The sequence below is a fragment of the Trachypithecus francoisi genome, unplaced genomic scaffold (genome assembly GCF_009764315.1).
Source record: "Trachypithecus francoisi isolate TF-2019V2 unplaced genomic scaffold, Tfra_2.0 Lachesis_group21, whole genome shotgun sequence".
In the NCBI taxonomy this organism is placed as follows: domain Eukaryota; kingdom Metazoa; phylum Chordata; class Mammalia; order Primates; family Cercopithecidae; genus Trachypithecus; species Trachypithecus francoisi.
This window is the reverse complement of record NW_022681467.1, coordinates 21186705-21213807: the sequence shown is the minus strand read 5'-3', so window position 1 is coordinate 21213807 and position 27103 is coordinate 21186705. Positions and strand designations below refer to the sequence as shown.

At 38.6% G+C, this 27103-nt stretch overlaps 1 protein-coding gene and 1 pseudogene across 7 annotated transcripts in view; one reads left to right on the top strand and one right to left on the bottom strand.

Annotated features, from left to right (window-relative positions):
* Nucleotides 1–1616: 1616 nt before the first annotated feature.
* GPCPD1 (glycerophosphocholine phosphodiesterase 1) overlaps nt 1617–27103 on the bottom strand; it is a 66044-nt gene continuing 40557 nt past the window's right edge. For all 7 annotated transcript variants that reach the window (XM_033185698.1, XM_033185699.1, XM_033185701.1 and 4 more), the window contains 9 exons: nt 26951–27043; nt 24255–24332; nt 23514–23553; nt 21835–21896; nt 18247–18312; nt 16412–16548; nt 15173–15308; nt 14463–14623; nt 1617–5000 (listed from right to left, as the gene is read on the bottom strand). In XM_033185698.1, the coding sequence (XP_033041589.1) occupies nt 4811–5000; nt 14463–14623; nt 15173–15308; nt 16412–16548; nt 18247–18312; nt 21835–21896; nt 23514–23553; nt 24255–24332; nt 26951–27043 (963 nt within the window). In that variant the 3' untranslated portion in view covers nt 1617–4810. The remainder of the gene's footprint in view (nt 5001–14462; nt 14624–15172; nt 15309–16411; nt 16549–18246; nt 18313–21834; nt 21897–23513; nt 23554–24254; nt 24333–26950; nt 27044–27103) is intronic.
* Nucleotides 5438–6869, top strand: LOC117069071 (annotated as a pseudogene).

Sequence of the window (27103 nt, the reverse complement as noted above, 5' to 3'; positions counted from 1 at the left end):
TATTCTTAATATAGCAAATTAGTCCAACACTGATCAGACTCTCAAGCGTACTCTTCTGGCATTTGATAAAGTATCAAGTTATTTAAGAACATTTGGACAAATTTTTAAAAATTGAAGAAAACAATTGAGCAACTACTCTATCACACACAACATAAAGTTATACTAGTCGCATGGATGACTCCCAGGTACCACACACTGAGACAGAACTTGGGAGGAGGTGGGATGGCAGCAGGTTTGGTAGAAGGAAGAAGGAAGTGCTTTGTTGAGATACATCAAGTGTGAGATGCTTATTAGACCTTAAACTGGAGATGGGGAAACAGCGGGATGTATGAATCTAGAACTTATGGAAGAGGTCTGGTCTCTTCCATAAGAGAGATACATTTAAAACTGTGGGATGCCACTGAACTTTTGCTGAGCTTTTATTGCTTTCTTCCTGTTAAATAGTTTGGCTTTGCAAGTAAGCTTCAGAAGTTCACCCATCCTATCCACATTTCTGTTTTCATGTTTAGGTAAATTTAGTAGAGGACTAAATAAACTCTAGTATTCCTCTTATTATTCCTATACTATTATTACTTTCCTCATTACTTTTGAACACTTGCCTTTCGTGTCATTTCACTTCTTAAAAATCATTTAACTTTGATCTCCTATATGATGCTAAGCTTCTCTCTGGCATTGATAATATATTCTCCATTGTCCAAATGGCTCCTTCATTCCCCCTGAACACACCACACGTATGACCCTGGCGTCTGACTTTATGCAGACTGCGACCCAAACTGGTTTCACAACTCCCTTGACCTGTACCTCTATCTGTAAGAGCTTAAGAGCTCTATGAAGTCTCCAACTGTTTCAGCCCATCATCTCCCCTCATCTCCCCTCATCTCCACACACATTTATATGGTAGTCTTCATCATATGGTCTCTTGCATTTTAAAAACCTCAAACCTACTTCTCAAATTGTACAAGCCCACTAAGAGATCATATTGGAATGAGTTTCCAATCATGAATGCCAAAATCATGCAGTATTTCTAATACAAATACTTTGCTTTCTACCCCAAAAATACACAATCCAAAACTAAAATGCAAAGGAATAAATCAATTGCATCCAAATCTAAATTAACAGGACTCCATTATCAACTTAGAGTACCAAGCCAGTAATAATGTGAAAGGCAGAATTTAGTCAGAGGCATAGAGAGTGAGCCTAGGCAGAAAGGGCAGAGTGTACACCAGGACTAATGAGGCGATCTGCCCCCAGGCCACACAATTCCTATCCAAGGCAGTGCCTTTTTCACTACCAGTCCACCAACTGCAGGATTTAGGTATGCTGTCCCAGGAGGAGGCAACCAGGCCTGGGGGAAAAACTGTACCTGATTCTTCCACTTAAATGGAATAACTATCCCTGTATTTCTCCTCAGTCTGCATGGAGCAAAAAATTGGTGTTAGCATAATCCATCAAATACATGACTCCAAGCAACCAGGACTGAGAACTCCATGTGTAGACATACAAACACATGCAAACACACGCACATGTGAGCGCACACATACTCCAGACATTATGGCCAGGCATGCCATACAAAACTGTATGTATATCGTGAAACAATCTGAGTTAGGAAACTAGGATTGTTGCCACCACCATTTATTTATCTAGTTTATAACTAAGAACACTATAGCAGTGCTGGAGATGCAAAGACGTCCCTGCCCTTAAGGGGCTTACAATCTTACTGGAGAATATAACAGGCACATAAGAAGCTGGACTACAAGGAAGCATGAGCTAACAAATGCCAGACTTTGGAAGGCAGCGTAGTTTGAGAACATGGGATTCAGAGTCACAAAACCCACATCCTAGTCCCAACCCAGTACATCAGTGAACCTCTCTGGGTTTTTTCCCAGCTACAACATTAAATAGTTAAGACTGAGAGGCTGTCTGCACGTTTCCATGGTGATTCAGATCAAAAGCTGAGATGAGCTTTATGGAGTAGGTGGCACCTGAGCGGGACACTGAAGGAAGGCAAAGGAGGTGTTTCAGACAAGGAAAGCAGTACTGAGGTAGCTGTAAGCTTGGAGTTTGGAGGGGAGATGACAGACAAGTGTCACAAGGAGTAATGGCCGAGAGGTGGGTGGGTGGCAGGAAGTACCACCACACTTCCCACACGGGTGAGCGGCGTGCCTCACATTTACATCTGATTATTTACAGTACATAATTCCAGAGAGTAGAAAATACCAGAGGACAATGGCGGCATTTTATCAAACATTTCACTTGATTTCCATAAAGTATAAAATAATTTAACATTATACCTCTACATTTCAAAATTCACATCAATAAACCATCCTGTCAAAATGTAAACCAATTCAAAGTTTACATTCTTAGTAAACATAACTAAATCTCTTAATTCAAAAAGACATTTGATACAAATTATATTACTCCAATAATTCCAACATTCATTTTCCACCATGTTCCAAGCACTGTGAAAATAAAAATGACTATGACAAGGTCCCTGCCCTTGAAGAGCCCGCAACCTGGCAGATGAGCAAAGATCAACTCTGCCTACCCAGAATTACTGTGATGCACAGCCTGATCAAGGTACGAGCCATGGAGCACAAAGATGGGTTCATCCTTTCTGGAGTTTCCACAAGGGCTCAGGAGAAAGATCTTGGGCACAAGAAGAAATGAGTTTGGCAGAGAGAAAGTGACTATGGGAGGAGCGGGCTCCCAGGCAGCGGACACACGGGCACAGTGAGGAAGTCCAGGGCCAATGACAGGGACAGTGTGGCTGAAGCAGGGTGTAAAAGGCAACAGCTAGTGATATGAAGGCCCGGACTTAGTCCTGTGAAAATAAGGAGCCACTGCTTGTCATGTTTTAATCATCAGCTAACACTGGTTCATAAGGTCAGGAACAGATAGGACAGAAAGTGAGCAGGAAGGTTCTGTCTGTATTGTAGACAGTGACTGTCTGCTCTCCCCAGCAATTAAACTGCTCAGAAGCCACACTCCCCATGACGTCCTTCCTCCATCCTTTTTACTGTCTCCTTTTTCTCTTTATGATCTGCTTCCCCTCTGTCCTTGAGTCTTCAAAATGGAGCCAGCATTGGGAAGGCAAAGGAGAGGAGCAGGACTAGAAACAAACACATATGACTAATCGAGTTACTATAAAGAAATGGTAACCGTATTGGACAAAGGTCTGCAGATGAAGGAAACTAATTCTTTTTCAGGAGTTTTCCAAAAGTGCCCAATTCACACCAAAATGTTGGAAAATCTCATACAATGTGGGAAAGGTATACAGAACCCTTGCAGAAGACTCCATTTCCTAAACTATTTTCCATTAATATCAATGTTACAAATGCAATACCATAGGATTTCAGAGCCTAACTTCACACAAATAAGATCTGACCAAAATTGCATTGCTTAGCTTAAAAAATAATACACAATGTGTAATTTCAAGTCTTAGGTTCTCAGCTCCTACCAAAATATGTCAATATATGAATAAACTGCCTCATGAAAAACATGCAGTAAAAGGTAGATGCAAATAAGCCATCCCTTTGGGGTAGACACTATATTAAAATTTCTTGTCATATTATAAAACCATTCTACAAAAGTAACACCTTCTTGAAATTTCATTTTGTAATGAAGAAAATAAATCTGTATCGTTTTATTTAACATTCATTCTTTAAGTTACAGTTAACACAACCTGCTTCTAATCCAAGAAATCCTAGTATAATCTGAAACACATGCATATACATTTAGTAAGACCTTCGACATTTCTAAATAAATTACATGCATGATATACAATAAAGAATACTAATATGAGAATTCAGGACATTTATTTTTCTGCATTGAAATTTAACTACTGTACAACACACACATATACAAAACAAACCCACAAAGCAACAGTGTGTAATAGGTAGCTACAGACACACAAAATAAGCCTATTTAAAATACCTAACAGCCTTTTTTTTTTAGGCAACAAAATACGTCCAGTCCTTGACATCTTCTCATACTCACCTAGCACCACAGATGCAAGGACCTAACAGTAAACGTGTACAATCTCATGCTTAACACCTAAAGCATGCACTGAATTGAATTTGTATGTTGTGATCTATTCTACTAAGTATGCAATACATACTTTTACTTACTAATATTTTACACATTAAATTACCCTGCAGCATTTTGAAATTTTAACATTGATGTAAAACAACTTTTGAAAGATTTATGAAACAAGTTTCAAGGTTTAACTTCAGGCTGGTTTGGTTAAGTGGAAAAATGGCAGCAGCCTCAAGGTTCATACTGAATGAAAATGGTGTTGTGTGCATGTCAACCCATGTAAAAAATACCTATATACAAGATGGCACAAAAATTTGTGCAGTTGGAATCACCAGTGCAAATGCATGCATTTGAGGTACTTATTTTTTCCATGGTCAGGTATAATTATGCATAGTCATTTTCCTTAAGTGCTAAAGATTTCAGACCTGATCAAATGAAAAGCTGTAAGTGTAAATATGAGCTATTTATATAATTTCAAAGTGCTACGCTTTTAATGAACATTTGCTTAACATTATAGATTTATATATTTAGTTTAAAATATTTATATTACCAACCAATAAATTTTCTCACTATAAAGAGACTGACTGGCAATTATACCTGGCCAAGTAATTTAAAGAGCATACTTGCAAGAACTGTAGTGAAAGAGTTAAATACTTCATTATTGCTTCATTGAACTGAGAAGCCCAAAAGGCATAGATCAACAATGCTCAATGATGAAAAATGAATACCCAGAACAGCGGTGCATGCCCCCAAAATGACCTCTGTGCAATAAAAACTAAGCATTCTCCACGTTATCAATGCCGTTGGCATCCACATGGATATCAGGCTCCCCACACAAAGATGAGGGGACAAAGCGGCTAACAGTGGGACACAAACAGCTCTTAAGCTCTGGCAATTCTTGCTTCAGGCGTTCCAATTGCTCCACTTGGAATATATTTGGTTGTTCAGGCATCCAATCATATATCCTATGATGAAACAAATACAAAATACATAAAATACTGTAATTTTATGGTTTACCTAAGACCTGCTTGACTCAATCTTTTCATAAGATTTACAGAATGCCTGGAACATCCACATCAGAGTTTTTGTTCTGTCTTAAAGATGAAAGTATCCATTCTATTTTTTAAAATTTCTCTTCTTCCCAGTCTTTCCAATAATCCAGAATAGCAGCATTGCCCTTTTGTATCCCGGATGCAATGGAGCTCAGCATAAAGCAACTGAATCAGAAAATGAAACGTCTAGTTTACTTGTGATCTAGCTTCAAGTATTTGCTCTCCAACTCGCTTTTTTTGTTTCTAAACAAATGGAAATCTATAAAAAACTGACCTGACTTCAAAGTCACTAAAGATCAAGATAAGAAGACTGCTCACCAGCGTGGGAACTGCTCTAAAGCTGCTCCGTAATGCCAGATGCATCCAGAGTGGAGAACTCCAAAAGAGCCTCCGGTGATCTGACACTGGCACTGCCCATCAGCAGAGAAAGGACGGCCTCCTGTGCCTGAATGTGACAGCCAGGTCACTATGTAAGCCAGGCAACTATGTAGTATCAGAGAATCTTTATGACATCACAGTAGGAAAGAATTATTTAAACATGATAAAAAAAATATGGTGACTCTATTAAATATCTGACTGTATTAAAACAAAGAGTTTCTACTAATTAAAGACGTATCTAAGAGAATAAAAAATGACCTCTGCATCAAGGTATCGAGACAGAACAGAAGCATCTAGCTTTGTTCTCTCCCTACATTCCATTGAAAATAAAGAGATTCTTTTTAATAAAATCCGTAAGTATGAGAAAAATCCAAGAGACAAAGCTACAACATTTTGAAAGCTGGAAAACAGATGGATAAATAAGAACTAAAGGTTTGTCAGTGAGATAACTGAAAAGGCTGGCTCACAGGCCAGTGGTAGGAAACACAAAGAGTGGAGTTAAAAGCAGGAGCAGATCGATCTAAGACGGCGACTGTCAAACCAGAAACCACCCCTACTCCTAATCCCCCTGTGGAAGAGGAGAAAACAGAATCTAATCAAGAGGTTGCTAACCCAGAACACTACATTAAACATCCTCTACAGAACAAATGGGCACTCTGGTTTTTTTAAAAATGATAAAAGCAAAACTCGGCAAGCAAACCTGCTGCTGATCTCTAAGTTTGATCTTGTTGAAGACTTTTGGGCTCTATACAACCATATCTAGTTGTCTAGTAATTTAATGCCTGTCTGTGACTACTCACTTTTTAAAGATGGTATTGAGCCTATGTGGGAAGATAAACAAACGGGGAGGATGATGGCTAATTTACATTGAACAAACAGCAGAGACAAAGGGACCTCGATCACTTTTGGCTAGAGACTCTAGAGACTCTACTGGGCCTTATTGGAGAATCTTTTAATGACTAGAGTGATGATGTATGTAAAGCTGTTGTTAATGTTAGAGCTAAAGGTGATAAGATAGCAGTATGGACTACTGAATGTGAAAACAGAGAAGCTGTTACACATTTGGGAGGGTATACAAGGCAAGGTTAGGACTTCCTCCAAACATAGTGACTGGTTATCAGTCCCATGCAGACACAGCTACTAAAACAGTTCCACCACTACAAATAGGTTTGTTGTTTAAGAAGACACTTTCTGAGTATTCTCATAAGAGACCAAGTCAAGCAATTGAGATTTTGGAGCTGAATCAAAGCCTCTTCAAAAACTACTAGAGTGGACTGGATTTAAATGTGATTTCCATCCAAATGTTGCTAAGATGTAAGAGAAGTCTCATTCACTGAGGTGGAAGGACTGGAACTCAGGAGGTCAAGGGAGCAGTGAGCTGAGATTGTGCCACTGCACTCCAACCTGGGCAGCAGAGCGAGAGACCCTGTCTCAAAAAAAAAAAAAAAAAAAAATCCTTAATGACTTCAGGGAAATAGCATGTTCATTAAATGAGAATAGGATGCTAAACATATGGAAAAAACTATATTCAGAGAAAAAAAGACAGTCATTGGAAATTAAACACACAACAGTAGACATGAAAAACTCAACAGAGGCCAGGCAGGGTGGCTCACTCTGGTAATCCCAGCACTTTGGGAGGACAAGGCAGGCAAATTGCCTGAGCTTAAGAGTTCAAGACCAGCCTGGGCAACATGGCGAAACCCTGTCTCTACTGAAATACAAAAATTAGCCAGGCATGGTGGTGTGTGCCTATAGGCCCAGCTACTCGAGAGGCTGAGGCATGAGAATTTGCTTGAACCCAGGAGACAGAGGTTGCAGTGAGCTCAGATCACATCACTGCACCCCAGCCTGAATGATAGAGACTGTCTCAAAACAACAAAACAAAACAAAAAACAGAAAAGCTCAACAGAATGAGTAGAAAGTAAGACTGAGAAAATCTTTCAAACGAAGCAAAAAAAAAAAAAAGACAAAAAAAATCTGGTCCAAGAGCTATTTGATTCAAACAAAAAGACTTCTATAAAGGGGGGGAAAAAAAATCCAGAAAATTGAAGGGGACAAGAATCAAAAGAAATATTTTTGAAAAAATTTTCCCATGTTTAAGAACATGTATTGACAGACTAAAAGGGTTACCAAGTGTCCAGCAAAGTGGGCAAAACCAGACCCACAAGAAAACGCATCTCTATAGAATTTCAGAACACTGGTAATAAAAGGAAAACCCTCAAAGCTTCTAAACAGGAAACACAGATTACATGTGAGAACATAATCAAAATGGCTTCACACTCAACAGCAACACTGGAATGGTAAAGATGATGGAGAATGTTTCTAAAATTCTAAAGTATTTCTAACACAGAGTTCTATACACGGCCACAACATTTCTGGACACATAAGACCTCAAAAACATTTACCTCCTGTGTCCACCTTTCTTAAGATGCTGAAAGACGTGTTCCGTAAAACTCATTGAACCAAGAGAGAAAAAGATATGAGCTACAGGAAACAGGAGATCTAACACACAGAATGGCAGGGCTCAGGATGACAGCTGTGCACAATCAACCAATCAGTACTGGAGCATCCCAGTGGACAGGCAGATGTGTTGAGGGCTATTACTCCAAGAGAGACACTGTCACTCTAGCAGCTATGTTAACCTAAGAACAGAGTGCCCTCATGAGCCTGAACTGGCATATTACCTAAGTATGGTCTAACCGTGTGCTGATTAAGTTTCCACGTTACCTGCAGGATTAAAATGCTTTGGCCTACTCCTGAGAACTGGTAACAGGCTACAATGAGTGCAGAACCAGGAAATACAGGATAGCCCACTCCTGCTATACTTCCAACGCCTGACCCACAGGCAGATGTGCTGAGCTAGAGACCTAGCAAGTCACACAATCAGTTCAGAAAGTTAAGACTGGCATTTAAGTGCACACACATAAAGAAGTACATGCATGAACAGGAAGTATCTAAAGGACACTTGGAATTGTTTCAGGTGCACACTTGTAAATATACCTTATCTGTGTACTGGGTTGCCACATAAACTAGGCTGGGTGCAAAAAGGTTTAAAAGTCACTGTACTATCAATAATGTTCACAGCAACACTATAAAATAGCAATTACTTGGTAGCAACCTAAATGTTCCTAAAAAACAGTATAAGTTGTGGTAAAGACAACAATGGAATATTAATACGACCACGAAAAGCAGTAAGGTATAGCTACATGCAACAATATAGGTTAACTTTAAAAACATAATTACAAGTTTTATAAAGTATAATTAAAGCTTGAAACTATATAAAACTACAGCTGGGGCAGGAGAATCACTTGAACCCAGGTTGCAGTTAGCCAAGATAGTGCCAAGATAGTGCCACTGCACTCCAACCTGGGTGACCGAGCAAAACTCTGTCTTAAAAAAATAAAAAGAACGGCCTCTTACTCATCATCATAAGTGCAAATTTCCCAAACAAAATACCAGAAAATGATATGTAGCAGTTTAGTGTTTGACAATTGAAAATACACACTCTCACACTCTCACCACACCTCTCTCCAATCCATAATGCTTCAAAGGCTCCAAGTCACTAATCACTCAAAACCTTCTATATGATGTCTAAATTTGATCATGGAAAAAATAGCATAAGCAGATTATTTAGAAATAGAGGGAAATGCCAGAAGAGCCAGAAAACAAAGATGAGGGGACAGGGTCTCAGCCAGAGACAATGGAAGAAACAGGTACAAGAAATTATTTTTATTATAATACTTATCAAACTGTTTGAATTTTAAAACTATATACACATACTTTTTTGAATCAAATTAAAAAAAAAAAAAAACTTTTTGAGGGTAAAAACCAACTCAACACAACCCACCTTACCCCTCCTCAGACCTTATTAGGAATCCAGTGCCTGGCCACCTCCCTGAAACCCTCAACAGAGTCGTGCCCTGATTTACACTCTTGCCTCTGCCTAGAACACAAATGTCAAAGTAAACATAACCACTCCCCAAATTCCAACTCAATTCTTCTTCTTTAAAGCTCCAAGCCAGGAAGAACTTTCTCGAGCACCTGTTATATCATATATCTTCCTGTTCTCCATTACATGTCAACATCTGATTTCAACCAAGTAAAGCCCTTAAGATGAAGGATCTGCCTGAAATTTGTATACTCTACAAAACCATAAATGGTATAACCTCATAATACACTTCCTTGCCGGAAAATATTTGTAATCATTCCTTGTAACAAAAATACACATATAACCATATACATTCAAAAATTTGCTAAAGCCAGTACTTGTTCCAAATTATTAATTTAAAAATTTAATTAAATTAGCTGGAAACGTTGAAGAGCGCTATGAGTCACACATGCTATTTCATGCAAAATTAACCAAATAGTTTAAAAGGCAGGTAGGTAGGATTTACTGGGACTACAATTTTAAAACCAAACTAATTGAGACAAAATACTGGAAGGAAAACAAGCTTTATTAAGAAAGTAATACAACTTTATGGGAAGAAGAGTAATACGAACCAAATCCAAGGACAGTATTGTTTAGAGCAGGCCTAGTGAGATTTTATCACTTACTCTTTGTGTAACACTTCTCAAGCACAGGCAATCTTCATTTTACTGCACTTCGTCTTTTTTTTTTTAATTTCTTATAATTTTATTTTATTTTATATGAGATGGGGTCTCCTCCCAAAGTGCTGGGATTACAGGCATGAACCACCGCGCCCCACATGTGCTTTTCAAATACTGTGTTTCTTACGAATTGAAGCTTTGTGACCACCCTGCACTCTGCAAATCTGTTGGTGCCATTTTCCCAACAGCATATGCTCACTTCATGTCTGTATCACATTTTGATAATTCCCACAATATTTCAAAGTTCCTCATTATGATTCTATCTGATATGGTGATCTGTGATTAGTAATCTTTGATGTCACTATTGTAATTGTTTTGAGGTGCCACAAATCGTACCCATAAATCAGTGTGTTCTGACTGCTCCAATGACCAGCCTCTCCCCTATCTTTCTGCCTCTCATCCGGCCTCCCTATGCCCAGAGACACATCCATATTGAAATCAGGCCAATTAATCTTACAATGGCATCTAAGAGTTCAGGTGAAAGGAAGAGTTTTAAATCTCTCAATTTAAATCAAAAACTAGAAATGATTAAGATTAGTGAGGAAGGCATGTTAAAAACTAAGATAGGCTGAAAGCTGGGCCTCTTGCACCAAACTGTTAACCAAGTTATGAATGCAAAGGAAAAGTCCTTGAAGGAAATTGAAAGTGCTACTACAGTGAACACAGCAATGAAAAGAAAGCAAAGCAGCCTTATTGCTGATGAGGAGAAAGTTTTAATGGCCTGGACAGAAGATCAAACCAGTCAAAACATTCCCTTAAGCCAAAACCTAATTCAAAGGGCTTAACTCTCTTCAGTTCTATCAAGGCTGAGAGAGGTAAAGAAGCTGCAGAAAAAAGGTGGAACCCAACAGTTAAATAACACTGAAAATTGTAGGGCCCTTCAGAATTACGCTAAATCTACTCTGTCTGTGTTCCAGAAATGCAACAAAGTCTGGATGACAACACATCTGTACACAGCATGGTTTACTGAATATTTTAAGCCCACAGTTGAGACCTACAGCTCAGGAAGAAAAAAGATACTTTTCAAAATATTACTGTTCATTGACAATGCACCTGGTCACCCAAGGGCTCTAACAAAGATTGTTGTTTTCATACCTGTTAACACAAAATCCATTCTGCAACCCACGGATCAAGGAGTCACTTTGGCTTTCAAGTATCATTACCTTAGAATACATTTTAAAGACTGTAGCTGCCACAGACAGTGATTCTTCTGAAGGATCTTGGCAAGGTAAACTGAAAACGTTTCATCATTCCAGATACCATTAAGAACATTTCAGATTCATGGGACAAGATCAAAATATCAACACTAACAGGCATTTGGTAGAAGCTGATGCCAATCCTCATACATGACAAAGGGTTTCAAGACTTCAGTGGAGGAAGTCACTGCAGATGTGGTGGAAATAGAAAGAGACCTAGAAATAGAAATGGAACCTAAAGATGCGACTGAATTGCTACAATCTCATGATAAAACTTTAACAGACGAGGAGTTGCTTCTTATGGATGAGGAAAGAAAATGGTTTTCTGAGATAAATCCACTCCCAACAAAGATGCTCTGAACATTGTTTCAATGACAAGATATTTAGAATATTACATAAACTTAGTTAATAAAGCAGCAGCAGGGTTTGAGAAGATGGACTCCAATTTAAAGATGTACTACTGTGGGGCCGGGAGTGGTGGCCACCTGTAATCCCAGCACTTTAGGAGGTAAAGGCAGGCAGATCACCTGAGGTCAGCAATTCGAGAATAGCCCGGCCAATATGGTGAAACCCTGTCTCTACCAAAAACACAAAAATTAGCTGGATGTGGTTGTGCATGCCTGTAGTCCCAGCTACTCGGGAGGCGAGGAAGGAGAATCACTTGAACCTAGGAGGTGGAGCTTGCAGTGAGCCGAGACTGTGCCATTGCACTGCAGCCTAGGTGACAGAACAAGACTCCATCTCAAAAAAATAATAATAATAAAATAAAAATAAAAAAAAATGTTTTGGCAGGGCATGGTGGCTCACGCCTGTAATTCCAGCCCTTTGGGAGTCCAAGGTGGGTGGATCACTTGGGATCAGGAGTTCAAGATCAGCCTGATCAACATGGTGAAACCCCGTCTCTAGTAAAAATACAAAAATTAGCCAGGCATGGTGGCAGGCGTGTGTCTGTAATCCCAACTACCACGGAGGCTGAGGCAGAAGAATCACTTGAACCCGGGAGGTGGAGGCTGTAGTGAGCTGAGATCATGCCACTGCACTCCAGCCGGGGTGATAGAGTGAGACTCTGTCTCAAAAAAGCAAAAACAAACAAAAAAGATGTTTTATTGTGGGTGGAAAATGCTCTTAAACACCATCAAGTGCAATAGAGAAATACTGTGTAAAAAAACAGTCCATTGGTGCAGCAAACTTCATTTCTGTCTTATTTTAAGAAATTGCCACAGCCACCTCAACCTTCAGCAACCACCACCCTAATCAGTCAGCAGCCATCGACCTCAAGGCAAGACCCCCCAGCAGCAACACAATTATGATTTGCTGAAGTCAGACTGTCAGCATTTCTTAGTAATAACGTATTTTAAAATTAAGATACATACTGTGTTTTCTCAGACACAACGCTACTGTACACTTGGTAAACTACAAGGTAGTATAAACATAACTTTTGTTTAGACAGAGTCTCACTCACTCTGTCACCCAGACTGGAGTGCAGTGGCACGATCTCGGCTCACTGCAACCTCTGCCTCCTGGGTTCAAGCGATTCTCCTTCCTCCTGCCTCAGTCCCCTGAGTAGCTGGGATTACAGGCGCGCACCACCACCACACCCGGCTAATTTTTGTGTTTTTAGTAGAGACAGGGTTTCACCATGTTGGTCAGGCTGGTCTCAAACTCCGGACCTCATGATCTGCCCATCTCAGCCTCCCAAAGTGCTGGGATTATAGGCATGAGCCACGGTGCCTGGCGTAAACATAACATTTATATGCACTGGGAAACCAAAAGATTTGGGACTTGCTTTGCTGTGGTGGTCTGGATCCCAGCCTTCACTATCGCTGAGGTACACCTGTATGAGCAAGTCTGCTAATCCCTCAGCTGAGTAAATGACATCCCTTCTGACCCCAAATGTCTTTATACTAAAGAAACCTTTTTGTCTCTCAGATTAGTGGCTGCCAAGGAAGCTGATGGAAAAAAAAAAAAGGTTTGTTCAATAAATTATTTGAATCCCTACTGGGTGCCCCACATTGGGTGCCCCACATTGTTCTAACCTCAATAGCAATGAACAAATCAGGCAAACAGCCTTGCCCTCCTCATGGAGCCTAATTCTCATTTGCATGTGTGCATTAGTACCAAGGAAGATGGAGGAAAGGGGCTAGGGAGAAAAAACAAGTAAAATATAACACAGCATATGTGGTGTGTCAGATGATGATCAATGATATGGAGACAAGTCAGGAAGTACACTGTGAATAGAGGCTGTTATTTGAAATCGGTTATTCAAGGAAGTCCTCACTGAGGCGACATTTAAATTGTTACGGAAGTCTTTCTCCGAAGAATGGGAAAACAGCAGATGGGGGAATTTTGTGGAAGGTCAGAGAGGGAAAGAGGGTTGGAAGGTGGTGGGGTGGCAGATTGGCTCGTATAAGGCCCTCAGACTTCAGCTTTTCCTTTAGGTGACACAGAAAACCGTGGGAGAGTTTTAAGCAGCAACATGATCAGACATAGGTCTTAAAAGCTTCCCTCTGGCTGCTGTACTAAGAATAAACACCCTGACCCTTAAGGGAAGAGGCAGTCACCAGGGGGCAGACTACCTCAACAATCCACACCAAAGATGAGCTGCTTTGAGTGACAACAGTTAACTTGGTGAGTAGATGATTCAGGATATATTTTGAAGACAGAACGAAAAGATTTTCTATCTGACTGGATTTGGGGTATGAAATAAAGAAGAGAGTCATAGAAGACTAAGAATGTGGTCTGAATTGTCACTTATACTGAAATCAGGAAGACTGTAAGAGGAACAGGTATCAATACCTGGATATAAAAGTCTACAGAGGTCTAGGGAATGGTCTGAGTTGGAGATACATAAATTTGGGAACATAACAGTTATGAAATGCCACAGAATTGGATGAGAGCACTGAAAAAGTTGGTGTAGACAGAAAAGAGGTCTAAGGGCTGGAAGTCCACCCTCACCCCCAGGATGATTTAGTATATATATCTGAGTTAGAGCCCAGTCATCTGAATCCTTAACAAGCTTCCCAAATAATTCTGCTATCCTTCAAACTTTGAAAACACCCACAGGCAAATGTTAAGATAATCTCAGGCTGAACTGCAGAATTTTAACTTAACTAAGTTCAATTTTATTTATAATTTCATAAGATCAAATCTATACTTCTAAATTCCATGAAAATTGTTCATGAAAAACAAATACCTATCATAAATTAGACCATTAACTCCAAGTTCCTTCAATTTCCTTCTGTTTTCAGGATCATTGGTGTCATCACCCCAGCAGAATATGACTAGTCCCTTAGCTTTTGCCTCTTGAATATAGGACGGGTTTCTGAGCAAGTCTTCAGTATGTGCATTTATCCCCTAGAAGAAGAAAAATTAGTTGTGCATGAAAAAGAAACATTAACTGCAAAGCTAAATGCTCACACTCCAAAGGACAGTAGGCAGGAAAAGAAAATGTTTTTTCTTCCAATTACTTTATCTTATTCTTTTTAATGGACACTTCATACATATTCACAATATATTAATATATACATAATTTATAAACATACATATTGAATGTGCAGTCAAAAAAATTTACTAATGGAATGCTCTATCAAAACAAGTTTACATTCATCTGTAAAATGGGAATAATATTTTTTAAAAGGAATACAGTCTAACCATTTTTAGATTATTCATAAAATCTATTCAGAAAGTTAAACGAAAAAATGTACTGTATGCCTGTAACAAATTTTGTACTTAATTTGTTTTTCATTCTGAGATCTAATATCCTCGCTTTTAAGTAGAGCCACTTGTTTGCTACAGTTTAGTCAAAACGTTAACCATTAAATGTGTAAAGTAATATGAAATCTTTACTACTCCTCTAAAATAAAAATAGAAAATTAAAAAGATAAAAATTCAAACATAACTTACCAGTAGATTTTCGAACTGTGCAAAGCTCATTGCAATGGGGGTTGTCCGAGATCTGAGGTCCATGAGTTCGGGATAAATTTCAGATTTTCCTTGAGTTAAAAATAGTATGGGATATTTGTTCTGCTTTTGCCGAACCCTGAAAAGAAACAATTTAAAAAATACCTTTCAATGGGGAGTAACTGTAATATTCCTTTTTGAAATTTTAGAAAACACTAAAAGTTAAAAGAAAACAAATGAGGTTGGGCGCAGTGGCTCACACCTGTAATCCCAACACTTTGGGAGGCCAAGGTGGGCAGAGCACTTATGGTCAGGAGTTCAACACCAGCCTGAACAACATGTTGAAACCCCGTCTCTACTAAAAATACAAAAATTAGCCAAGTATCATGCACAGGCCTGTAATCCCAGCTACTGAGGAGGCTGGGGCACAATATCGCTTGAACCCTGAAGGCAGAGGTTGCAGTGAGCCAAGATCACGCCACTGCACTCCAACCTGGGCAACAGAACAAGATTCTGACTCAAATAAATAGATTTTTTTTTTTTATAAGAAACAAAGAAAAGGAGCATAGTCCCATTGCTCAGATAAAACCACCATTCACATGTGTTGCCTTTCAGGCCAGGTACAGTGCAGTGGCTCATGCCCATAATCCAAACACTTTGGAAAACCAAGGCAGGAAGGTCACTTGAGCCTAAGAGTTTGACACCAGCCTGGGAAACATGAAGAGACCTCATTTCCACAAAAAATATAAAATTAGCCAGTCTTAATGGCATGCACATGCAGTCCAGCTACTCAAGAGGCCAAGGCAGGAGGACTGCTTGCGCCCAAGAGGTCAGGGCTGCAGTGAGTCATCAGCCTCGGTGACAGAGTGAGATCCTATCTCAAAAACAATTTTTTAAAAAATAAAAGATAAATACAAATTTAAAATTTTTCTATACAAGAGCTAAAATATTCTCAGAAATTGTCAGTGAAAAATCCCTTGGGAGCTTACAATATGGTAAGAAGTATATGACCTGCCTGTAAAATAAAAGGGTGTAAGGCTCTAGGACCCAGGAGGTGTGGACTTCACAGGAGTAGTAGGCACCCTAGCAAGCAGTCAGGAAAGGACATGAGGACACACAACCTGACATGATTTGAAAGGACAGATCAGGGGGAAAGCTGGATGACTACCCCAGCTCCAGACTGGTACCTTAAGTCCTAGACACATTCTAAGAGTATAGGAAAAAACACTGGGTATTACTCACATTGTGCAAATATCTGCATCAAATGAAGAAAACACTATTCTCCTCTTCCCAGAATTTTCTAAAACAGTTTTTAAAATTATATCCAAAAACAGATTCATGTCAAAATATGTTGATAAGTTACCATCCCACATTCCATCCTATGGGAAAGAGAAAGCAAAATAAAAGTCACTGCACACCCTAAAACCACAGTGCTAGAAACTCTGTTTTTATTCTGGCAAGCTGTGATAGAAAGAAGCCCTGACAGTATCTAGTCCAACTATTATCTTACAGATGATGAAACCTGAAAAGATTAAGTGACTGGCCCAAGATCACAAAGCTATTTAGTGATGACACAGGTCATAATTCAGATACAGAGACTCTCATACAAAAAGCAAGTAACTATTAACTATATCATCAATACACTTTTGCATTATTAAAGTTAAAATAAAAGCTAAAACTCTAGAATATTGCAGTTTGCTATGATTTTATTTCCATAAATTATAGGACACGTCATCTGCTAACAAATTAATAAAATGTCCCTATTAATTATTACCAGTTTAAAAGTCTCATCCTGGCCGGGCGCGGTGGCTCAAGCCTGTAATCCCAGCACTTTGGGAGGCCGAGACGGGCGGATCACGAGGTCAGGAGATCGAGACCATCCTGGCTAACACGGTGAAACCCCGTCTCTACTAAAAAATACAAAAAATTAGCCGGGTGAGGTGGCGGGCGCCTATAGTCCCAGCTACTCGGGAGGCTGAGGCAGGAGAATGGCGTAAACCCCGGAGGCGGAGCTTGCAGTGAGCTGAGATCCGGCCACTGCACTCCAGCCTGGGCAACAGAGTGAGACTCAGTCTCAAAAAAAAAAAAAAAAAAGTCTCATTCTTTGCGTCTTGGGCATATCAAGTAACCAAAAATTAATTAAAATAATTCATTAAACATAGCCAAGACACCAAGCCAGCTCTATTGACATTCAAATGTTAAATGTTTTAAGAGTTAGTCACTGAAATAATTCTGGAAGCTCAGAAAACTAAAAATCACATTATTAGGGAAACCTGAGTTGAGCATTCACTGCATTAATAAGGACCAGCTTGTCATAAACAGCATGAATTGAGGGCAATTACAGATTATTCTGACCGAAACAAATTCAAGGGTATTGCTCAATGCCCAATCATGACATCTGAATTAACTACTTTCAACACCCCACACCCTACCCCAAGCCCCTTGACATGCATCCCATCAATTTGCACATACTCTCTCTGATATATTCAATAGTTAGCTAATTTGTTTTCCACAACTGAAATATAAGTCCCAGGAAGCCAAGGCCTTATTCTCTTTTGTGCACTACTTGTCCCAAGCACTTGGAAAATGCCTGGCCCATAGCAGCTTTTTGAGAAACATTTGTTGAACAAAAAAATGACTAAATTTGGAAGTGATTTAAAATACAACTGCAAAAAAATTTTTTTTCTGAGTAATTATTACTAGCTACTGTTAACAACAGAAAACTGCTTAGAAAATTATTTAAAACATGTTATTAGATGAGAAATAAGAAAGTAAAAACTAAATCCAAGAGATGTGACTGTCCACTTTATAAGTATCTCCCCAAAACCATATTGTTCACACCAGACACATGTAAACTGAAATTTCTACAATAATCATCATTAATTTGAAGTACTCACATACTAGCATGAATGTAAGATATGTTTTATTTAAAGGGTCCAAAAGCATTGTGCTTGATGGAGGAAGCCACAATGAGATTTCAGTTTAGCTTATTCCATTAAAATACAAAGACAGGAATGAAAGAAGTTTTTAGAAAGGGCATAGAGAGTACAGAATGTGCAGCATAGAGAATTACTTACCCTTTGTTGGCAGATCCATTTTATTTCAATGTTAAACCCTACATCTTCTGGCAAAGACTCTAAAACCTAGAGTTTTGTTTTGTCGGTGGTAAATTTTGTTTTTGGTGAGATGGACAGCAGAATAAGAAAACAAAAAAAATAGAATTATTACTAAAAATAAGAATTTATCATTAGTAGCAATAAAATGTTTTGTGCATAATGCACAAACATATTTTGCCATACTCAAAGTGACAGCCTGTTAGATGACTACATTAAATAAGGTCAAAAGAAATTAAGCAGCAAAAGCAGGGGTCTCAGGCACTGTCTGCAATAACTGACCAACACCAAGATGGTTCTTAACCTCAAACCCTTTCCGCCATTACTAGTGAACATCCAAAGTGAACTCTAACACAACAGGCGACATCATTAATTCAAGACATTTGTCATGTATTCTACATTGCATTTGGGGATGTCAATCTACTTGCTTAAAATCTATGAAAAACCATGATTTTTAGATTGTTTTGAAGGTGATGATGCTAAACAAATACTGTAACTCCCTGAAAAGATGTATCCCCAAATGAAAAGATTAGGGTGCAGCTCATAAATCAAAAAAAGTTATAATTTATATAAATGACAAATGCTATCAGTGTATCTAAACTAAATTATCTAGACACTTTGCCATCAGATTATTTTGGCAGTTGTAACTAGAAAATGTTGAAAATATGAAACTTGGTTAGTAACCTTCAAAGAACAGACATAGAGACATAGAGTTTGTTCAGTCTTAAACAACATGAAGGCCAGACATATACATAAATATGCTCAGGGCAAAATGAATTTGACAGAGATTATGTTTTATTATTATTATCATTATTACTATTTTTGAAGCACAGTCTCACTCTGTCACCCAGGATGGAGCAGAGTGGCACAATCTCAGTTCACTGCAACCTCTATCTCTGGGGTTCAAGCAACTCTCCTGCCTCAGCCTCCCGAGTAGCTGGGATTACAGGTGCCTGCCACCATGCCTGGCTAATTTTTTGTATTTTAGTAGATGGGTTTCACCATGTTAACTAGGCCAGTCTGAAACTCTTGACCTCAGGTGATCCACCTGCCTCGGCCTCCTGAAGTGCTGGGATTACAGGTGTGAGCCACTGTGCCCGGCAGACTATTTTAGATACTTCAAAATTTTAGCTATCAAAGAACATGTGTAGCATATATGGTATTTAATTTTTTAACAGCAAATAAATGCATACAAACAGAATAACATAGTGGTAAGAACATAGCCTGGGAGTCTGGTGACCTGGCATCTAACTCTGGGTCTCCTATAACCAGCTGCATGTGAAGTACAGCATCTAAAACAGTTTATACTCAATTTTGTGTGGGACTTTTTTTATTTTCTCCTATCTAAAGACTTATTTAACACATCTGTCATATTTTTGCTGGACTAATGCAAAATCAGAAAGAGTAAGACAATACATTAGTGTTGAGATTGCTCAATAGCGAATTTGCCAGAAAAGTGTCTATATAATGAGATTATTTTTGGTGTTAAAATTTTTTTTTTTTTTTTTGAGACAGAGTCTCGCTCTGTTGTCTGGGCTGGAGTGCAGTGGCACAATCTCAGTTCACTGTGAGCTCCGCCACCTGGGTTCACACCATTCTCCTGCCTCAGCCTCCAGAGTAGCTAGGACTACAGGTGCCCGCCACCATGCCCAGGTAATTTTTTGAATTTTTAGTAGAGACAGGGTTTCACATGTTAGCCAGGATGATCTTGATCTCCTGACTTCGTGATCTACCTGCCTCGGCCTCCTAAAGTGCTGGGATTACAGGCGTAAGCCACCACGCCTGGCCAAAATTTCTGTGATTGAATTATGATGGCAAAGTGAGTAAATGAGTTTGCGTGTGTGTTTTAACTTATTTGACTAAAAGGTTGTCAAGCCTGTATTACAATTTAAGATTTTTTCTGGGAATCATGAGATTTCTAAAAAACAAATGATTTTAGCAAATCAAATTAGAAGAAATGATCTTACTTAGATGGGCTTCATAAACACTTTAAAAATCATACAAATTATATTTTACTTATTTATTTTTGAGACAGGATCTCTCCCTCTTGCCCAGGCTGGAGTACAGTGGCACAATCACAGCTCACTGCAGCCTCAACCTCCTGGACTCAAACTGCCTGCCTGCCCTGGCCTCCCAAAGTGCTGGGATTACAGGAATGAGCCACCATGCCCGGCCAAAAATGATGTTTTAAATGCACCAGGATAATGTTCATTGTAGGGGCTCTCTTTTAGCGTCCTTTTTGCAGAGTGAGTAATCAACACTTAATTTACCTTTAACCACTGAGATTTTAATGATTTGGATTGTTTTATAAACCCCTCAAGAAATACATACCTAAATATTTTAACAAAATCTTCATTATAGTCACGTCTTTCCTTTCTAAATCATTTCTAAATCTTTCCTTTCTAAATCAAGTTTTAGCAAGTAGCTAATATACTAGATAAAAACCATTAAGCTAATAAGTTCCACTCCCCAAATAAGAATTTCCACATAGTAGTTAACTAAAATTACCTATTTTTGCCTAAGAAAGCTACTATACCTGACATGAACAGAAAGACCAGAATTTAGAAACTGGAGTCAACAGAACAAAAGCAGAGCCAGCATCTCTTTGGCATCTGTGTGGGCTTTCCTGATGCTGTCAAGGGTATTCCTGTATTAAATTGTATCTAGTTTTTAAATCTTCATGCTCGTTTTTGCGTGAAGATCTATTTTTTTCAGAGTGAATTTCTGAAATTTCGATATCATCTTAAGTAAGAGGGGCACTTATTTTCTTTGGTTGAAGAAACTCACTTCTCTCCCAAAACTAAGGAATAATTTAAAATATTGTTAAAAACAAACAAAAAAACAAAAAAAACCCCCTGCCTCTCCCACCATCATCTTTCTCTCACCCCATACCTGTGCCCTCTCCTTCCCATTTATAAACAGAAATAAATGAATTTGCTACTCTTACCAAATTAACATACTGAGATGGGAATTTTTATTTATTTGAGTAGAAGTTACTCTTGGGGAAAGAAGCAAAAGTAGCACAAGTATACCACACAAGAATGTATCTTGTTGGCTGGGTGTGTTGGCTCATGCCTGTATTCTCAACCCTTTAGGAGGCTGAGGCTGGGGGACAGCATAAGTCCAGGGGTTTGAATCCCCTTGAGACCAGCCTGGTCAACAAGGTGAGACCGTCTCTACAAAAAAAAAAAAAAAATTAGCCAGGCATGGTGGTGCACACCTGCCATCCCAGCTACCTGAGAGAGACTGAGTGAGGTGGGAGGATCACTTGAGCCAAGGAAGTCGAGGCTGCAGTGAGTCCTGATCACACCACTGCACTCAGCCTGGATGACAAAGTGAGATTCTCTCTGTCTCTCTTTCTCTCTCTCTCTCTCTCTCTCACACACACACACACACACAAGTATTTTCTCTAAAAGGCACCAATGATGATAAGTTCATATTAACATTGTTTTTAACATAGTCTTTTAAGGATCCTTTTAAGAAACAAAAGTAAATTATTCATACATAACAAAGTTAATGATAGCCTTGCCTTGGTTTTCCTCAATAACTTACCATCTTAAGAGAAGGAAATGGCTGATTTTCTGAAAAGGAATTTTCCTCCTGGACCACAGATTCTGAAATTTTAAAATAAAAAATCTCAGTAAATAAAATACCACTATATCACTAAGAGCTTTCTTAAATCCTTAGCGCCAAAAAAAGAGGGAAAGAAAGAGTGTGAGAACCGCAAAAGCATAAGTAACTCTGAGATCCCCACTTTTTTTAATAGAGATAGGGTCTCATACTGTCATCTAGGCTGGAACACAGTGGCATGATCATCGCTCAATGCAGCCTCAAACTCAAGCAGGCTCAAGTATTGATCCTCCAGCCTCAGACTCCCGAGTAGCTATGCCCACAGATATGCACTACCACATCCAGCTCATTTTAAAAATTTTTTTGTAGAAATGAGGTGTACGTTGCTCAGGCTAATCTTGAACTGGCCTCAAGCAATTCTCCCAACTTGACCTCCAAAAGTGCTGGGATTACAGGAGTGAGCCACCATGCCCGGCCCCTATATACAGTATTTTTAAAGGCTCTTGTATTTATTAACCATCAAAAACCCATTTTCTAAATAAGTAACCTTTATGAAAACCAGTTTGCAACGATTAATAGACACCAGTCTGTAGACCCAAGAGTGATTACTTTCTTATAAAATTTGTACTAAAGTACTGCTCTTTAAAAAGTAGTCACAAGCTGTGATTTTGCTATTTTTCCAGAGAATTGAGAGTTGTGTGATTCTGCTAAGACTAAATTTGAAATACTAAGATCAGCTCAGAAATTACAAATTAAGAGAATATATAGCTACTATTATGCTTTTGTTATTATCAATTAATACAGACTAAAAAAAAATTATTTTCCAAAAGTGGAAAAAATTAAAATATCAAGTTTTTCTTAAAAACACACACACAAAACTGTATTACAAATTCAAAGATAAAATCATGTAAAATTTTACAGTGGAATAAAGGTAGAATTCATTTTATTACTAAGAGTCATAAAATATCTGTAAGCCTATATAGTTACATTTATGCTCTGGGTGGGGATAATCTTTAGTCTTAAGCACTTCACAATCTTTATAAAGATATTAAAACTGTATGGTTATCACAATGACAGATAAACACCTATATCTATAGTACACCTACTATATGTACAGCACCATCAGTCTCTCGGAATGTAAAAACATTTTCCTATCCCTGAGGAGCTAACATTCTAGTTGAAAAGATGGGACATATATGAAAATAAAGGATTTTAAATGAATACAATAAGCCTTATATGAATAGCACAGACATTAATTTCTATGGGAGTAGAAAAGCAAAGTGAAATTATAAAGGGATGTGGTAGGCAGGACAAAGCTTACCCATGGTCATAACAGGTAAATGACAGAGCTAGTTCAAACTGACCCTGAAGCTGGATTCTATAGCTGATTTACTTTCCACTTCATAATGGTTAAGAATGTTTGGAAAGATTGATAGGTATTAATACTTTGATCATCAAGCTAAGAAACGCAATGCAATGGTTACTACACACATGATACGTATTTAGTAGAAAACAAATGCAAATTTCCGAACTATAAAATTACATTTAGAAGGCCCAGTATTATATTCATAAAAATGACCAAGTATGTGCTAAAATGGATTTTTAAAATCCTATTAATGCTAACTACAAAAGGAAAACAGTGTTTCCATATTGGTACATACCTTTCCGATCCTTAGATTTCAATGCAGTCACATGAGTGAGCTAGAAAGCATACAAAATGAAATTGGAAAGGAAGCCTTAGCTTATGAAGAGATAGTTAACAGAACTATAACTTGAAAAACTAGCAAGATAAAAAAAGCCTATAAAATGTAGAACTATCAGTTTAATAAGAATAAGCACTAGCCACTGTATACATTTTATATGTGCATACATATATTTAAGATAATGATCAAATACTCAATTAAGGAAGAATATAAAAATTCTTCACTAGATAACTGTTAATAGGGAATCATGCATTTATTTAGGTTCCTAATAGGGACAGGAAGAGGAACCATGTAAAATGACACGATACAAAATATTCAAATGTATTGGAAATTAACATTTATTTACCAACTATTGCATAAAAGGCCTACTGTAAAATAATGACCATTATATGAAGAAGGGCTACTGCAGAACAGAAGCAACCTAAAGATTATGAATGGGCTAGCCACTATGGCCTACGAAAACTTACGTCTAGTTTGTTCCTTCATATACAAAAACCAATGGGGTCCATGGAAATGGTTGGAGAAGACAGCTGGATCAATACAGAACCCTTCTCCCAAACAGAACAGAATACCAAAGCACATACTCTACACATTAAATATAACAGTCATCCCCATGTGCAAAGAGAACATAACCATATATAAGCAAGTACAATAGTCCTAAACTAAGGGATAATTTACATTTCATGTTATTATTACTACCTTTAACAACTGGAGTTGGTCAAATGTTAATTCTTTTACTGGAATTTCAAATAATTCAACTGGATCAGCATCAAATTTCTAAAAAAAAAAAAAAAGAAAGAAAATTAAGAGAAAAGTGAGCCCTAAATTATCACTGAATGCTCACACTAGACAGGCCTAGCAACTCTATTTACTCAACAATGAGAGTAACGGTGAGTAGCCATACTGAGCCCATGCGGGGGACCCCTTCTAATCTAACATCACCTCCCAGTCCTTATATTCTGGCTTTCGTTTTTATTGCAGTGTAGAATACCTGGAAGGAGGCCGGGCGCGGTGGCTCAAGCCTGTAATCCCAGCACTTTGGGAGGCCGAGACGGGCGGATCACGAGGTCAGGAGATCGAGACCATCCTGGCTAACACGGTGAAACCCCGTCTCTACTAAAAACTACAAAAAAAAAAAAAACTAGCCGGACGACGTGGCGGCGCCTGTAGTCCCAGCTACCCGGGAGGCTGAGGCAGGAGAATGGCGTGAACCCGGGAGGCGGAGCTTACAGTGAGCTGAGATCCGGCCACAGCACTCCAGCGTGGGTCACAGAGCGAGACTCCGTCTCCAAAAAGAAAAAAAAAAAACAGGCGACACACCAAATGTCATGAAAAAATTGTCTGATTAGCTATAAACCGTAATACTTAACAAGCACTCTGAGTTATCATGTTTCCCCCAGAAGCAAATCTGTTGTATTAGGTTTTAATGTCTATCAAATGATCAATGTCACTCTGTTGAAGGCACTTCTACAGGAAATGAATTAAGGTAACACCAATAAATCATCTGTCCAACAAATATACTAAAATCCACCACATATATATTCATTCATGTACATTGGTATGAACCTGTACATACATAAGGTTTTTCTGGAACACATAAGAAACTATTAAGAGTAAGGCAGTGAGAACGAGGAAAAACAGGAAAGATTTATTTTTCATTTCATAATCTTCTGAAATACTTACATTTTTTCTAATGAACATGAAATGTTTTTAAAAGAAAAATACTAGCTTAAAAATAAAACTTCAATATAAAAGTTCATTGCTTTCATTTCTCAACTCATTCAGGTTCAACTTCAGATCAAGATATAGCCTGGTGAAAATGGGGCTTTAGTAATATTTGAACTCTCATTGATTTTCAGAAGTAAATTGTAGCTCGGCTGGGTGCAATGGCTCACGTCTGTAAATCCCGGCACTCTGGGAGGCTGAGGTGGGCGGATCACCTGAGGTCAAGAATTTGAGACCAGCCTGGCCAACATGGTGAAGCCCTGTCTCTACTAAAAAATACAAAAATTAGCTGGGCGTGGTCCAGCTACTTAGGAGTCTGCAGTCCTAGCCACTTAGGAGGCTGAGGCAGGAGAATTGCTTGAACCCAGGAGGTGGAGGCTAAGCCAAGATCACGCCACTGCACTCCAGCCTAGGTGACAGAGCAAGACTCGGTCTCAAATAAATAAATAAATAAATTGCAGCTAGATAAATTAATCTCAATCTTGGCTAATAAGATCATTTATCACTTCACTCTTTCTCATTTATCTTTTCATTAATGTTCTTCCATGGCTAAAACAACCTGTTCCATGTGTTTGGTCACTCTACTCATGTAATCTAAACAGATGCATCTCCTTCCTTCCCTCCTTTTCTCCCTCCCCTCCCTCCCTCCCTCCTCCCTTCCTTCCTTCCTTCTTTCCAATACCATTTCGCAGAAACAAAAGGGTCCTTTCCTATACGTCATAATAATCCAACCCCTAGGAACTCTGATTAAAATTCACCAGCAGGTGGTGCCAGGTTCCCTGTCACACTCTTTAATACAACAGGCAGTATCTGGTACAGTGATGTTAGCAAACTAGACTAACTTGAAATCAACTCAGTTGGAAATTAATATCGAACACAGTTTTAGCATCCAAGTCCCTGATAAATCACTTGGTTACATAGTATACTGACGTTTAGGGACTATATCATTGTCACGATTATGATTGTACAAAAACAATTACAGTTTTTTTAAAGCTACATACATTTTTAAATCTCATTCTGGATTCCCCCCCGGCCCCCATTATGCCCTCTTCTCCATTCTTCTGGTCCCCTACTTCACTTCAGGCTTACCTTTCCTGTAGTCCACATTGCTGCTCGCCCTGCCTGCAATCTCTGTCCTCTGACACTCCTATTTCATCAGCTACCAAAACATTAGTCGTGAACATTTCCCTTTTCAGCTAAAAAGTATTCCCTATCTCCCTAGCTCTTGAGTCTAAACCTCTTCACTGAGGCCCTCCGCCATCTAACTCCAAACCACTTTTTGAATTTTTCACTGTGGCTCACTAGCTTTATTAATTGAAGAAGCTTGAAGCAGAAACAGCTGGAATCCCAGAAAACAAACACTATATCTTCCTCTCTTGCCTCAATATAGTAGCACAGACAGTCACACCACCACAGAAATCACCTGGAATGTCCCTTTTCTATAACATAATAAAGTGTATTTAGCAAAAGACCCTACTCTAGGAAGGCAGTATCCCAATCTCATCACTGTCTCAATGTTGCAAGAGCATGAGAGGGAAGGACTGGCAGGAATACACCAAGAAAATGAATTAACCAATTCTATTTAATAATTAAAAATATAAAAAAAACTTCCTAGTTTTTAAACATTTTACCTAACATTAAGAGTTTGAAAAGAAGAAATTTCAACGTACCTTTTTCATAGTCAAACAACAGGTAAGATCATGATATACCACGGGCACAAAGTCCTTTGAAAGGTGTACATCAAATTCTACAAAGGCTGCACCCTGATAGAAGGAAGCAAGTATTTGAAAAACATTGCCTGGTACACAGTACATCTCAAACTG